The following is a 13,329-nucleotide window of genomic DNA, read 5'->3' on the forward strand; positions in this document are numbered from 1 at the left end:
GAGGCCATGCCCGCGCGTGAGACCCGACGCGAGGTTGGTCTGGAGTGGGAACCCATCCCGGACAACGTCCTGGTGCCGCGACGCGACAGACGAGACAGGTTCGCGCGCCCTTTCCCCCCGGACGTCCAGGTGGTGCGCAGGCGAAACGTCGGTGTCGATGCCGTCGATGCCGCCGATCGTCGGAGTGTACCGAGGGCTCGGGGCAAACGGCCAAGGCGGGCGGTCGTCGACGACGTCCACGACGCGCACGACGCCGCCGCGCCCGTGGCGGTCGCGGGGCTGGACGATTCCCTTGACCCAAACGCGGTCCTCGCCGCGCACCTGTCGTCCGGATGGAGTCTTGGGCGAAAAAGCGACGGCGACGGCCGATCGCTCGTGCCCCCCGGCGACGGAGCCCGAGGAGCCACGACGCCGGCGAACGCGGACCGGGGAACGACGTCGTCCGAGCTGCTCGTCGTGCGACGCGCGTACGGCATCGAGCCACCGAACGCACCGAGCCGCGCGTCCGCACCCTCCGACGCCGCGTTCGCATCGCTTTCATCTGCGGTGTCGTGCGCGAGGCTCTGCGCCGCCGTGCTCCGCCGACGCGACTGGTGCGCATCCGCGGTGGACGCCGCACACTCCGCCGTGGGCGCGTTCAGGCGGGAGGTGGCCAGCGCGCGCCGGGACGGAACACTCCGCGCACCCGCGGTCGTTCGCGGCCGCTCAGTCGCCGCGCCGGAGGATGAGATGGCGGCGAGCGTGCGCCGCGCGCTAGCCGCCGCGAAGGTCGCGCTCGAAGGGGCAGTCGGGGGACGTGAGACACGCGGAGGACGCGAGAAAAGCGGTGGCGACCGAGGCGACGGGCGGGACGACCCTTTCGCGGCGGCCATGGCGGCCATGGGCGGTGACTCACCGGGCGGTGACTCACCCGACGCGTCCGAACACTCATCGAACGCGATCCTCGACGCCCCCGTCGCCGTCGCCGTCGCCGTCGCCCTGGACGACGCCATGTACGCGATGGCGTACCACCACAGGTCGTGCGGGTGGACGAGCGGCGATGGGTCGTGGTGGCCCAACCCCGCGGCGTACCTCACCGCGGTCACCGCGTCGCACGGTCGCTGCGGCGCCGACATCTCGACGGTGAGTAAGTTTGTATCGTCAGTCGCGTCCGCGGTTAAGGACGACGTCCTCGAGGGCGCGCGGGAGTGGGAGTGGCTCGACGCGATTCGGAGGTCGAGGACGGCGGAGGCGACGTGGTTGCTGACCGCCACCGGTGCGGTCACCGCCGCGGACGTGCTCGCCGCGGGGCGAAGGGCGGCGGCCGAGGCGAAGAGGAAAACCCGGGGGCGCGCAACCACAACAGGGGACGGGACCCCGCCGCCGCCGCCGTGCCCGAAGCTCGTGCAGCTGTGGAGGGACGGCGCCAGGGTGTGGCCGTGCCGACTCTTCGCGTTCGCCACGCCCACGAGGCGGGCGCTGAGGGCGCTTTGCGACGCGTCCGTTTCGTGGGTCGAGGTGGGCGCGGGGCTCGGGTACTGGGCGCTCGCGATGGAAAGCTCGTTCGGGATGGACGTGGTGGCGCTGGACAAGACGCCAAACACCGAAGGGTTCGGCGGTGACTCACCGGGCGGCGGTGAGTGGGACGAGGGTGCGATGAACGAGTACCACGGCCGGGCGGCGTCCTTTGTCAAAGTGCGCGAGGGCGGGCCGCGGGATCTGAGACGATACAAAAACCGGGCTCTGTTCCTTTGCTACCCGCCGCCAGGCGACGACCTGGCGGCGCGTTCGATACGCGAACACGGCGGCGACGTCGTGGCGGTGGTGGGGGAGTGGGATGGAAACACAGGGGACGTCGCTTTTGCCCGAGAGCTTCGCGAGTCGTGGAACCTGGCGAGGCGGGTGTCGCTACCGCAGTGGGGGGACACTGCGCACGAACTCACGATTTGGCAAAGGAAAAAGACGGATTCGACGGAGAGGGGCGGGACCCGCGGGGCGCAGACGCGCGTGTCCGCGTCCGCGTTCGCGGCGTGCCACACGTGCGGGAGCGGGGACCACGACCGGGTGTTGAGGCGATGCGTGTACTGCCGCGTGGTCTGTTTCTGTTCGGAAAAGTGCTCTCGGGACGTCGACGCCACGCGGGCGCACTCCGACGAGCACGCGCTTCGCGACCTGGCGTGGACGGCGCCGGCGTACTCGGACGAGGCGAGTTTTCGAGTGTTCAGGCCGTGCGGCGGTTAGGTGTTGACCGCGATGCGTTTATGATGTGATGTGTCGATTTTTCAATACGCGCGTGTCGATGTACGACGATAAATACTTCCCCCCCCCGCCTCCCATGAAAGAATAGATTAGATGGGCTGCGTAGCCACTCCGAGGAGGGACTTGATCACCTCGTAGCTCACGAAGCGGATGCTGTTCTGCGGCACCACCTTGAGCGTGTTCGCGGCCCACCCCTTGAAGAACCCCCTGTACCCCTCCTTCCGCGCGATCGTCACGACGGCGTCCGCCATGCCGTTGTACGTCTTCCCCTTCATCTGCATGCGACGGCGGATGGTATCCAGCGGGTAGCACACCGTCGCGCTGAACGTGCCGGACGCCCCGCCCAGGAACAGGTTCGCGATGGGATCCTGCTTACCGCCCTCGCCGTAGTACGACTTCTTCGCCATGTCGTAGGACGCAAAGTTGATCGCCGCGTACGGCGCGATGCCCGCGAGCGTCGGCAGGAGACCCTTGTATAGCGCGCCGACACCCTCGTGCCTTGCGACTGTGACGAACGCGTTGGTCATGCCGCTGTAGCCGTGGTTCGGGAGGGCGAGGCGCAGGCGGATGGTGTCCAGCGGGTGGGTGATGGCGGTTCCGGTCATGCCCGCGAGCGCGCCCGCGGTGAGTCGCTCTTTAAGCCCCAGCCGGCCGTTCTCGTCGGCGAGCATCTTCTTGTAGACGTCGTTGGACGAGAGCTGCGCGGCTGCGTAGGGGGCGACGCGGATAACGTTGACGCCGTTGCCCTTCCAGAAGGCCAGGATACCCTCCTCGCGGTAAATCTTGAGGAACGCCTGGCCGACGCCGGTGTACGCGGTCGCGGACGTGCCCGCGCCCTCCATCGCCTGCACCTGGAACAGGAGCTTGATCCGGTCGAGCGGCGCCGACGCCGTGCGCGCGATGATGCCCGCGGCGCCGCCCGCCGCGGCCTGGCGGGAACCCATGGCGACGGCGTACATGCGGCTCATCAAACCCTGGCCCTCGTCCGCGGAAGCCGCGGAGAAAGCCGCGGGGTGAGCGGGGCGCGCGGCGGCGGCGAAGCAGGTCGAGGGCGCTACGACACCGACGATGCGGTGGTTACCGCCCAAAACCGCAGCAGCCGCAAACGCGGATGACCCGCCTGGACGGGTGAGCGCCGCCGCTGCTGGCGCGCGATACGCGTTCGCCGCCCTCGCGACCCTCGAAGAGGACGTGCTCGAGGCGTCCATCGTGATCCGCCGCCACGATGCGCGAGCACGCGCGCGGTGATCTGCCTCAGGGTTGGGCGAGGTTGGGCTCGTCGTCAGCCACGGAAGGGGAATCTCCAACACCCCGTGACCGCCGCGACTATTTCCGTATTTCGTATTTGATTCCCGCCTTAAAACAGTCACAGTCTTCGTGAATCTCTCTCAACAGCGTATCAGTCAGACCAGAATAACTCGCATTAGGGAGTTGGAGAAAAAGGTCGCCAAAAAGCTGCGGAAGAAATCGTCAGTGGAACCCTCACCAACACGCGGAAGGGGGCGCCGCCGTGGCCATGGCGGGTTGGCTGCTCCGGCGCGCGGCCGAGCTTCGCCGCGACTTCACATGGCGCGAGGCTGGGGGCTCGCTCGGCGACCTGGGCACCTTCATCCCCTTACTGGTCGGCCTCACCGCGGAGTGCGGCCTGGACGTCGGCACCACCTTGGTGTTCACCGGATTGTACAACCTCGCCACCGCGCTCGCGTTTGACGTTCCGATGCCGCTGCAACCGATGAAGACCATCGCGGCCGTGGCAATGATGGACCCGCCGATGGACGTGCCGCAGATCGTCGCCGCGGGCGGGTTCGTGGCGCTCGTCGTCCTCGTCCTCGGATGCACCGGGCTCATGGAACGATTCAACGCGGTGACCCCGTTCGGAGTGGTGCGAGGGATGCAGCTCGGGCTCGGCATGCTCCTGTGCGCCAAGGGGTGGACACTCGCGGTGTGGACGGACGGAACCAGGCAGTCGATGCGGGGGTTGTGGGGACCCGACGGCATGGCGCTGGGCGCGCTCGCGCTCGCATTTGTCCTCGCATTCGCGGCGCCGACGAAGACAGCTGTGGCGGCACGGGAGGTCATCGGCGACGGCGCCGGGATCGACGCGGATAGAACGCACACGCGCGCTCGGGGGGCAGGATCGAGCGACGCCCGCGTCGCCCTCGTCCTCGTCGTGGTCGGCGCGGTCATCGCGGCGTGTCGCCCCGGGAGCCTCGCGTCGCTTCGCGCGGGACCATCGACGCCTACGCCGGCGATTCCATCCGCAACAGACGTCGCGACGGGCGTCCTCCGCGCGGGCCTGCCCCAGCTGCCGCTGACGACGCTCAACTCCGTCGTCGCGACGTGCGCGCTCGCCAAGGACCTGTTCCCGGACAAGCCGGAGGTGCGACCCACGGGCGTCGCGGTGAGCGTCGGCGCGATGAACCTCTGCGGGCTCGGGCTCGGCGCGATGCCGTGTTGCCACGGCGCCGGCGGGCTCGCCGCGCACTACCGCTTCGGAGCGAGAACGGGCGCCGCGACGGCGTTCCTGGGCGCCGGCAAGCTGTTCCTGGGCGTCGCGTTCGGCGGGTCGCTGCTGACGCTGCTGGGTAAGTTCCCGGCGCCGCTGCTCGGGGTGTTGCTCGCGGCGGCGTCCGCGGAGCTGATTCGAGCCGGGCTGGACGGCGCGGGGGAAATCGGGGGCTATACAGGGGTGGATTCGTGGTACGACCCGGGCTGGACGGATCGGTACGCCTTGATAGTCACCGCGGCGACGACGGTGGGTAGCGGGAGCACCGGCCTCGGCGCGCTCTTCGGGTTCGCGACGCACGCGCTCGGGACGGCGCGGCGAAGGCTTCTCGACACAGCTGGCGGCGAGGACTTGGTGGACGGGAGGGAATACCGCGAGGTGGAGATGGAGCGAGGGGGATGATTGCATCAATCGCGTGTTGGGTGTTTTAGAGAGAGTCGGACACGCACGCACCACGGGTCGTTTCGTTTCGTGAAGTGTTTCGTCTCGTGGTTGTTAAACCCTTATTAGTGAGTCGCGTTCGGGTCTTCGCCCGGGCTGCCCACCCGCCCTCTCCGGAAGTCTCTCATCACGCGCCGACGAGGTGAACGCGCTGCGCCTGCTTGAGCTGGTTCCTCGCCTGGCTCATGGACCTGTGAAGTTCCTCCAGCCGGCGCTCCGCGTGTTGCTTCCGTCGGCGCTCGTCGATGGTCCGCCCGGCGCCCTCCGGCAGCCTCCCGAGCTCCCCTTCCAGCTCGTCGCGTTCGACGCTGAGCCGCATGAGCCGCGCCTCCACCGCGGCGACGTGCGAAGACCACGACTCGAGCGACTCGGACGTGGCAAAGGGCTGCGAGTCGCCCGCGGGTCGACCCGCGGTGGCGTTCGGGTCTCGCCTCCCCGTTCCATCCGTCGTCGTGACGGGCATCCACGGGGGAATCTCGCCCTCGTCGCGAGGTTTGGGTTTAGGGAGGGTTTGGCCATCCCCGTCGAGGACTCCGCCGTACCACCCGCTGCCATCGCGGCCCCTGCGGGAAGCTTCCGCGGCGCTGTACCTGTCCGCGGCGGTCTCCAGAGCGGCGTGCTCCGTGCGCCGGGCGGGCGGCGCCGTCTTGGGCCTCGTCCTCCTCGCCTCGACAGCCTCCCGTTCCGCGCGTTCGATAGCCTCCGCAGCGACCCGCTCTCGATCCATCTCCGCCTCGAGCTGCGCGCGCACCTTGGCGCGCTCCGCCGCCAGCTCCGCGTTGGTTCGTTCCGCGGCGGCCAACGCGGCGGCTCGAATCTCCTCAGCCTCTCGGGCGGCCGTCTCCTCCCGCTCGGCAGCCTCCGCCCTCGCGCGCGTCGCCGCCATTCGTTGTTGATGCGCCTCCCTCTCGCGCATCTCCCGTTCGCTCACCAAGGTCATGCCCGGCCCGAAGTGCGAGGTGGAGTCCCTTACCAGGTGCTCGTCGCCGTACTCCGCCTTGAACTCCTCGCGAAGGGAGTGCGCGGGGTCCGGCACGAACCCCGGTCCGAGGTGCGACTCGTTGACGACTCGCGCGGGCGGCGGGGGGCCCACCGGGTGGTGAGTCACCGGGCGGTGAGTCACCGGGGGCGGTGTCGGGGGCGCCGTAACGGTCGTCGTAACGGTCGTCGTTCGCTGGTCGTGGGTGTCGTGGTCCCAGAGGGAACGCGCGGGCGCCTTGGACTCGGCGATGTCGCGGGTCGAGCGGCCCGCGGGTGGAAGTTCCACGACGTCCGCCGAGGGTTGAGCCCAGGACTTCCGAAGGACCGGCTTGTTTAGTTGCGCGTCGTCGAGGGAGGACACGTTCTCGCTGATGGCGCGCATGGGCGGGCGCTGTTCCCGGTGCTGGGGCGGGGACGCGCCGTAGCTGCGGCCCGCCGCGGTATCCGTCGCGGCGTGCAGCGCGGCGTGCTCCAGGTGCTTGCACCGGCGCCTCAGCTCGGCGATTTCCTCCCTCGCCGCCTGCAGCGACGCCGAGAGGTCCGCCGCCTCCTGGCTGCCCTTGTGGTTGTTCAGCCGGAGAATCTGCGTCTCGCGCCGCGCCGCGTCGCCCTCCCTCACGAGCCTCTCCGCGGTCCTCGCCGCCTCCTTCTCCCTCTCGGCCGCGGCGTTCACCTTCTCTCGGAGCCTCCGGTTCTCATCCTCCGACCTCGTCAGTTTCGACGCGAGCGCGATCTTCTCTCGCTTGGTCATGTCCATCTGCGCGTTGAGATCCTGGACTGATCGCTCCAGCGCCGCGAGCCTGTGGGCCTTCTCCGTCATCTCCGAAGTCATGCGCGTGATGGTCGACTTGGCCGCGCCCAGCTCGCGCTTGGCGTCGGTGGCCTCAGCCTTGGCCTCGGCGCCGGCGTCCTTGAGGGTCTGGCCAGCCTGCCCGAGTTCGCGAACCTCCGAGTCCCTCGCCTGAAGCTTCGCGGTCACCTCGCGGAGCTTCTCCTGAACCTCGCGGGTCTTGGACTCGGCGTGCGTGATGCCGCGCTCGGCGGTCTGCTCCCTGCGCTCGCACGCGGAGAGGTCCGCCTGGAGCCTGCGGATCTTTTCTCGAAGCGCGCCGACGTCGGTGACGTGGTCGAAATTTTCCCCAGGCGAACCCATCGCCGCCGCCCTCGCGGGAGGCGCGGGTGAACTAACCCCGGGGCCCTTCGTCGCGCTCACCGGCGTCGTCGCCTTGTTCGTCAGTTCAACAGGCGGGTGGTCAGCCGCCTTTGTCGCGCTCGTCGGCGTCCTCGCCTCCATCGCCGCCCGCCCCGCGGACGGCGCGACGAATTCGACGGAGGACCGAAGCGAAGCGTAGTGATCCGCGGCGGCTCGGGTGGCTCTCCGCGCTCGCTCGAGCTCAATCTCCTCCCTGTTCTGCGCGGCGACGGCGGCGGCGAGGGCGGCGGCGGCTGCGGCTGCCTCGTGTGGGTACGAGACGTCCGGCGGGTTCTCGGGCGCGCGGTCCTTGGGCGGGCCGGACCACGCCTGGGGCAGCGGGAACGGCGGCGGCGCGACGACGTCCTTCGGGGGCGAGTAGCTCCCCCTCCACGCGTCCGGCCACACCTTCTCCGGCGAACGGGACAGGCCCGCCCTGACGTTTGCGGATGGGTACGACGCGCGGAGGGCCTCCTCGTCGAGCTGCCAGGCGACGCCGCCGTTCTTTGCGGACCGTCCTAAACCCTCATCGTCGGCTGCTGCGGCGACGACGCTCGCGGGATCCCTCGGCGGCGGCGGCGGCATCATCGTCGATCGCTCCATCGAGGCGGACACGCTGGCGCTCCTCGACCGCTCCTGCTGCAGCTCCTTCTCGTAGTACGCCCTCATGTCCTCGAACCCCTTGGCGGCCTGCTCGGCGATCTCGCGCCTGGACGCCCTGACCCGCTCCAGCGCCTGTTCAAACTGGACATCCTTGGACGGACGCGACTGACCCACGGGGAGGCCCGCGATGGAGGACATGACGTCCGGTTGGTTGAGCTCGTTCTTGTTGAGGAAGTGCGTCTCGGTCTCGCCAACCTCGGGCTTGGGTATGGGCTGCGGGGGCTCGGCGGTCATGTCCCCGTCGGAGGCGTCGGAGTCGTCGAGGCCGGGCATGGCGGGGATCGGGGTGTTTGGGGGGATGAGCTCCGAGGTGGCTCGAACTTCGCCGAATCCGTCGTTGGATCTCCTGGCAACCTCGGATGCCGCGGCGGCGGCGGCGGCGGCGACGGCGGCGGCCGCCTGCTGCGGGCTGAACGGCCCGTCTTCGAAGGCGTCTTCGTCGTCCGCCTGCATCGACCGGAGGATCGGGCTGTGCACGGGCGTCGCGTCGCGGGACTTGGGTCGGAGCGGACTGGAGGCGCTGGGCATCGGAGCGTCCGTGGCAAACTCCACGCTCTTGCGCACGGGAGAGCGCGGCGGCGACGGGAGCTCCGCCTCGGTCTCGGGCTCCGTCTCCGTGTACTCCGGGTCGGTCGTCGGGGGCTCGGAGCCTCCCGTCTCGAGCACGGTGTCGAACTCGGTGCTCTCGGACTGCGCGGGGCGGCGGGGATGCGGCCGGGGCCGAGGAAAGTCAGCGTTTTAGTTTCATCTCGCGGATGGCGGGGAGCTCGGGTGTCATATCGGGGGTTGAAAGCGCACCGTCGGGTATCCTCCGAGGCCGAGGGCGTCGCGGGGCATCTCACGCGAGTTGCGCAGCGAGTTGGACACCCGCGCGGGGCCCGGACTCTCGGGCTCGATGCTGAAGTCCGACATGGTGCGCGCCCGATTTATGCCGGCGGTGACAAGCAGAAAATTTTGAAATTCAAGAAGGCGGGCCAAAAAGTTCCACACGCGGGTGTCGGGCAGTTCGGGGCTGTCGTTCAGGCGACCGGGCTAATAAGAAGTGCTACGCGTCCTAAAGTCCTCCCGACTGCATGGTCATGACCGTGCTCACGTACGCGACCGCGGCGTGCGCGTCACCGAACGCGACGTTCCCCAGTCCGTACGCCCCCACGCACTCCCCCGTGTTGACGTGCACGAGCGCACCGGCGCCAGCAGACTCGCCCGCCGCGCGTCGCAGACACTCCCCAATCGCCTCCGCGTACTCTGCCAATAACGCATCCGCGACGTTGACGTCACGAACCGGTGCGTACTCGACCTCGCACACCAGCCCCGCGTACGTCCCCTGCGCGTTCTCCACCCGCCCGATCCTCACGGCGTAGTCTCCGCACCACCACCCGACGCCGTCCACCTTGCTCCTGTGCGCGACGGTGTGCGTCTTGCATCGCGCGAGGTACTCCTTCACCCTCGTCGTTCCCTCCATCACCTCCCGCTCCTTGCGCAGGACGACCACCTGCCTCTCGTTGGGTTGTGCGGTGGGAGCCGACGACGTCTCTTTCGACGTTTCCGGATGGTCCACGAGCGTGCACGTGAAGACCTCGTCGGCGACGCCCGCGGCGGTGAGGGAGACGAACATCCCTTCCTCCGCGTTGACGTTCTTGCGACGCGCGCTCACCTCGGCGCTCCACCTGTGGACGCGGGAGTCGGTGGGGTTGAGCTCCGCGCGCACCGCCTCGCTCAGCGCGAGGTAAGTCTTCATCGTCCGCTGCGCCGCGGGCTGCCGCCAATACATCACCCTCTTCGCCCCCATCGTCGTGCCCTAAATCTATGCCCCGCCTCCGCAGCTCCGCACGAGTCAGGTGCTGCAGACGTGAGACCCACGACCCATGTGGACCCGGTGCTTTCGTCCGTTGCACGATCAAATCTCCGGTCAAAAAAAGCCCGCCAAACGCTGAGTTGTCGCCAGTTTTGACCGAGGGAGCTCCTGTTGGGGTCGCGAACCGTGATTTGAGTCTCGATCTGACCCGCGTGGGGATGACGTCAGACGTCTACGCTGGGAAAAGAGGGGAGGTTTCAACCGGGCGAAGAGCGCTGCGGTGAGGGACGTGGAGGACAGAACGCGCGAGGCCAAACCTCGAGCGACGCCAAAGGACTCTCATCGGGCCAGATCGCCAGCGCACTTCTCCGGTGAAGAGTGCGAGCGCGCGCCCGTAACGCGCGGCACTCCCATTCCCGCGTTGATATTTTTGTGACACTGCCACAGACGGAGCAGAGGAGGGCAACCTTTCCACGGCAACCACAGGAGCGGCCAAAGGGCGCGCGGCATGCATTCGCACGCGATGACGCTCCTCGTTCAGCCCATTGGCGTTAGGACGACCGCGGGAGCCGGATCTCGGCCCGGCGCGCGGCACGGCGGTCGCCTCGGCGCCGCTCCCGCGCCCCGCGCATGCTCCCGGTCGGAGCCACGACTCGGCGCCGAGGCGACCCGCGCGCGCTCCGTCAGGGCGCGCGTGTTCGCGCGTCGCGCGTCGCCGCGCGAGATCCGCCCCGTCCACCGCCTCGGCGATCACGCGCGTTTGGTCTCGCCCCAACACGCGGCGAGGGGCCCCTCCGCGGCGCACGCGGCGTCGAACCGCGACGACGACAAGGACGCGTCGAGCTCGTCGCCGTCCGGAACCTCCGGGGTCGGGGAGGACGCGGCGTCGGGGGAATCGGCGTCGACGGGCTCCGGCGCGGGCGCCAAGGACGACGCGAAAGCTGAGGATGATCAATCCACCGAGACGTCGGCGATCGGCGCGGAGGCGGCGGCGAGCGGCCCGCCCGCGAGCAAGCTACGCGACGACGACAAGGGCAAGCGGGGGGCGTCCAAGGATCTCGACAAGATGGGGCGCCCGAGGGATTTCGCCACGTGGTTCCGGCTCCTCTTCCAGCCCATGCGCCTGTTCACCGTGGGCATGAACACCTTCCTCTTCTTCTTCGCCGCCAACTTGTTCCACAACCACCAGGACAAGGCGCCCGGCACGCACATGGTGCCCGTCACCTACAGCAGGTTCCTGGAAGATGTCAAGAACGACGAGGTCAAGTACCTGAAGGTTGACGGCGCCTACCTCACGTGGAAGCCCAAAACCCCTTACGTCATCAAGCAACCGGGCGTGGGGCCCATGGGAATGACCGAGAATAAGATCGAGGTGGCGTACAGCGCGGCGAGGCCCGAGGACGCCAGGGTGCCCTACGAGCAGCTCTCCAAGAACAAGGTTGAGTTTGGCGCGCTGGACAAGCGGTACCAGTCGCAGCGCAACCTCAACACGTTCATCACCGTCTTCATCGTGGGGATGGCCATGGTCCAGTTCAGCCGGATGGGCCAGAACCGCGACGGCGCGCGCGGGGGAGGCATGGGCGGCGGGATGATGCGAGGCATGGGCGGCGGCCCCAACACCAGCGCGGGCCGGATGACGGGCGGCAAGCAGCGCGGCGCCCTGCCCCCGCCCTCCACCACCTTCAACGACGTCGCCGGCGTGGACGAGGCCAAGGAGGAACTTCAGGAGATTGTCGACATCCTCAAGAGGCCCGAGCACTACACCAGGCTCGGCGCCAGGCCCCCCTGCGGCGTCCTGCTCGTGGGCGCGCCCGGCACCGGCAAGACTTTGCTCGCCAGGGCCGTCGCGGGCGAGGCTGGCGTTCCCTTCATCAGCGTCTCGGCTTCCGAGTTTGTGGAGCTGTACATGGGCATGGGCGCGGCTCGCGTCAGGGACGTGTTCGCGCGCGCCAGGGAGCAGGCGCCCGCGATCGTGTTCATCGACGAGATCGACGCCGTCGCCAAGGGCAGGAGCGACGGGCGTCTGCGGGGCATGGGGAACGACGAGCGCGAGCAGACGCTCAACCAGCTGCTCACCGAGCTGGACGGTTTCGACGACGAGCACCTCGTGATCTGTCTCGCCGCGACGAACAGGGCGGACACCCTGGACAGCGCGCTGAAACGCCCCGGGCGGTTCGATCGCACGGTGAGCGTGGAGAGGCCGGATAAGCAGGGGCGCAAGGAGATCCTCGGGGTTCACATCGGCGCGAGGAACTTGCCCATGCGCGAGGGGCTGGACGTCGACGAGATTGCGTCGATGACGGCTGGGTTCACGGGCGCCGAGCTGGCGAACCTCGTGAACGAGGCGGCGCTGCTCGCGGGCAGGACCGGCGCCACCACCGTCGGCAAGGAGGACTTCGAATCCGCGGTCCTTCGCACGGTGGCGGGCATCGAGAAGAAGAGGTCCATCCTGTCCGCGGCTGAGAAGGTCATCGTCTCGGCGCACGAGGTTGGCCACGCCGTCGTGGGCACCGCGGTGGGCAACCTCATCCCGGGAACGTCCAGGCCCGAGCAGCTGTCCATCGTGGCGCGAAGCGGCGGCGCACTCGGGTTCACCTACATCCCACCCGGGGAGGAGGACCGCAAGCTCATGTTCGCCGACGAGCTCCGCGGCCGGCTGGTCACACTCATGGGCGGGCGAGCGGCGGAGATTGTCGCGTGCTCCAGGGTGTCCACGGGCGCGCTCGACGACATCCAGCGCGCGACCGACTTGGCGTACAAGTCCATCGCCGAGTACGGCCTATCGCCGACGGTCGGGCCCGTGTCCGTGCCCACGCTCTCGCAAGGGGGCCGCGAGGACATCTTCGGAGGCGGCGCGGACGCGTCGCAGGTTGAGCGCCAGGTTGAGGGCGAGGTGAAGGATGCGCTCGTGTCGGCGCTCTACGTGGCGAAGGAGATCCTCGTCGCGAACCGCAAGGTTCTCGACGACGTCACCGGGGAGTTGAGCGAGAAGGAGAAGGTCATGGGCGATGAGTTGCAGGCGTGGTTGGACGACGTCAAGGCTGTGCCCACGTTGGAGAGGTTCCTCAGGGGCGAGAACGTGCTGCCGCCGGAGGAGTCGCCGCTGTGGCACATGCTGCCGCTGCCGACAGTCGCGGGCAAGGACAAGCGGGGCGGGAACGGTCCCGCCGCGGGCGCGAGGTAGGTTGAGTCGAGTTCACGACGTTGAGGAGTGAGTGAGGGAGGGGCAACGCACGCTTGTTTGGCGACCGTCCGCCTGCGGGGGAGGTCGCGAGTGTACGAGTAAACCATTGATTGAGAGTTAGTTTTTCGATTCGTGAAGAAACCCATTTTTTTGGACCTTTTTGGTATCGCGTTCCCTCGGACTGCGTTCCCTCTCGGGGGGTGCCCACGTAGAATCGAAAAGCGGATCCCGAACCAGGCATTCGCGGTCTGGAAAGTTCCGCCACCGTGGCAATGCAATTTTTGGAAATCCCCTGATCCGGTGCAATGATATCCTCCCACGCCGACTCG

General features: G+C 68.5%; 6 protein-coding genes across 6 annotated transcripts; 3 read left to right on the top strand and 3 right to left on the bottom strand.

The window, feature by feature from the left end:
- Positions 1-6: 6 nt before the first annotated feature.
- MICPUN_59974 (predicted protein) lies at positions 7-2,220 on the top strand (the record flags this gene model as incomplete). The annotated part of the gene is made up of 1 exon (XM_002503504.1): positions 7-2,220. One exon carries the CDS (start codon positions 7-9, stop codon positions 2,218-2,220), a length of 2,214 nt encoding a protein of 737 aa, XP_002503550.1.
- Positions 2,221-2,327: 107 nt separating this feature from the next.
- MICPUN_75689 (mitochondrial carrier family) lies at positions 2,328-3,161 on the bottom strand (the record flags this gene model as incomplete). The annotated part of the gene is made up of 1 exon (XM_002503854.1): positions 2,328-3,161. A coding segment is annotated over one exon (834 nt), but the record flags the coding sequence as incomplete, so codon positions are not given.
- Positions 3,162-3,754: 593 nt separating this feature from the next.
- Positions 3,755-5,146, top strand: MOT1 (sulfate permease family; the record flags this gene model as incomplete). The annotated part of the gene is made up of 1 exon (XM_002503505.1): positions 3,755-5,146. The coding sequence occupies one exon, from the start codon at positions 3,755-3,757 to the stop codon at positions 5,144-5,146; it is 1,392 nt and encodes a 463-aa protein (XP_002503551.1).
- A 71-nt stretch (positions 5,147-5,217) lies between these two features.
- Positions 5,218-5,917, bottom strand: MICPUN_108587 (predicted protein). The gene has a single exon (XM_002503855.1). The coding sequence runs from the start codon at positions 5,910-5,912 to the stop codon at positions 5,313-5,315; it is 600 nt and encodes a 199-aa protein (XP_002503901.1). The 5' UTR covers positions 5,913-5,917; the 3' UTR covers positions 5,218-5,312.
- Positions 5,918-9,075: 3,158 nt separating this feature from the next.
- On the bottom strand, positions 9,076-9,810 carry MICPUN_101426 (predicted protein; the record flags this gene model as incomplete). Its single annotated transcript, XM_002503856.1, has 1 exon — positions 9,076-9,810. One exon carries the CDS (start codon positions 9,808-9,810, stop codon positions 9,076-9,078), a length of 735 nt encoding a protein of 244 aa, XP_002503902.1.
- A 529-nt stretch (positions 9,811-10,339) lies between these two features.
- On the top strand, positions 10,340-13,000 carry MICPUN_59979 (predicted protein; the record flags this gene model as incomplete). The annotated part of the gene is made up of 1 exon (XM_002503506.1): positions 10,340-13,000. One exon carries the CDS (start codon positions 10,340-10,342, stop codon positions 12,998-13,000), a length of 2,661 nt encoding a protein of 886 aa, XP_002503552.1.
- Between the last annotated feature and the right edge of the window lie 329 nt (positions 13,001-13,329).

The sequence above is a fragment of the Micromonas commoda genome, chromosome 7 (assembly GCF_000090985.2).
Source record: "Micromonas commoda chromosome 7, complete sequence".
In the NCBI taxonomy this organism is placed as follows: domain Eukaryota; kingdom Viridiplantae; phylum Chlorophyta; class Mamiellophyceae; order Mamiellales; family Mamiellaceae; genus Micromonas; species Micromonas commoda.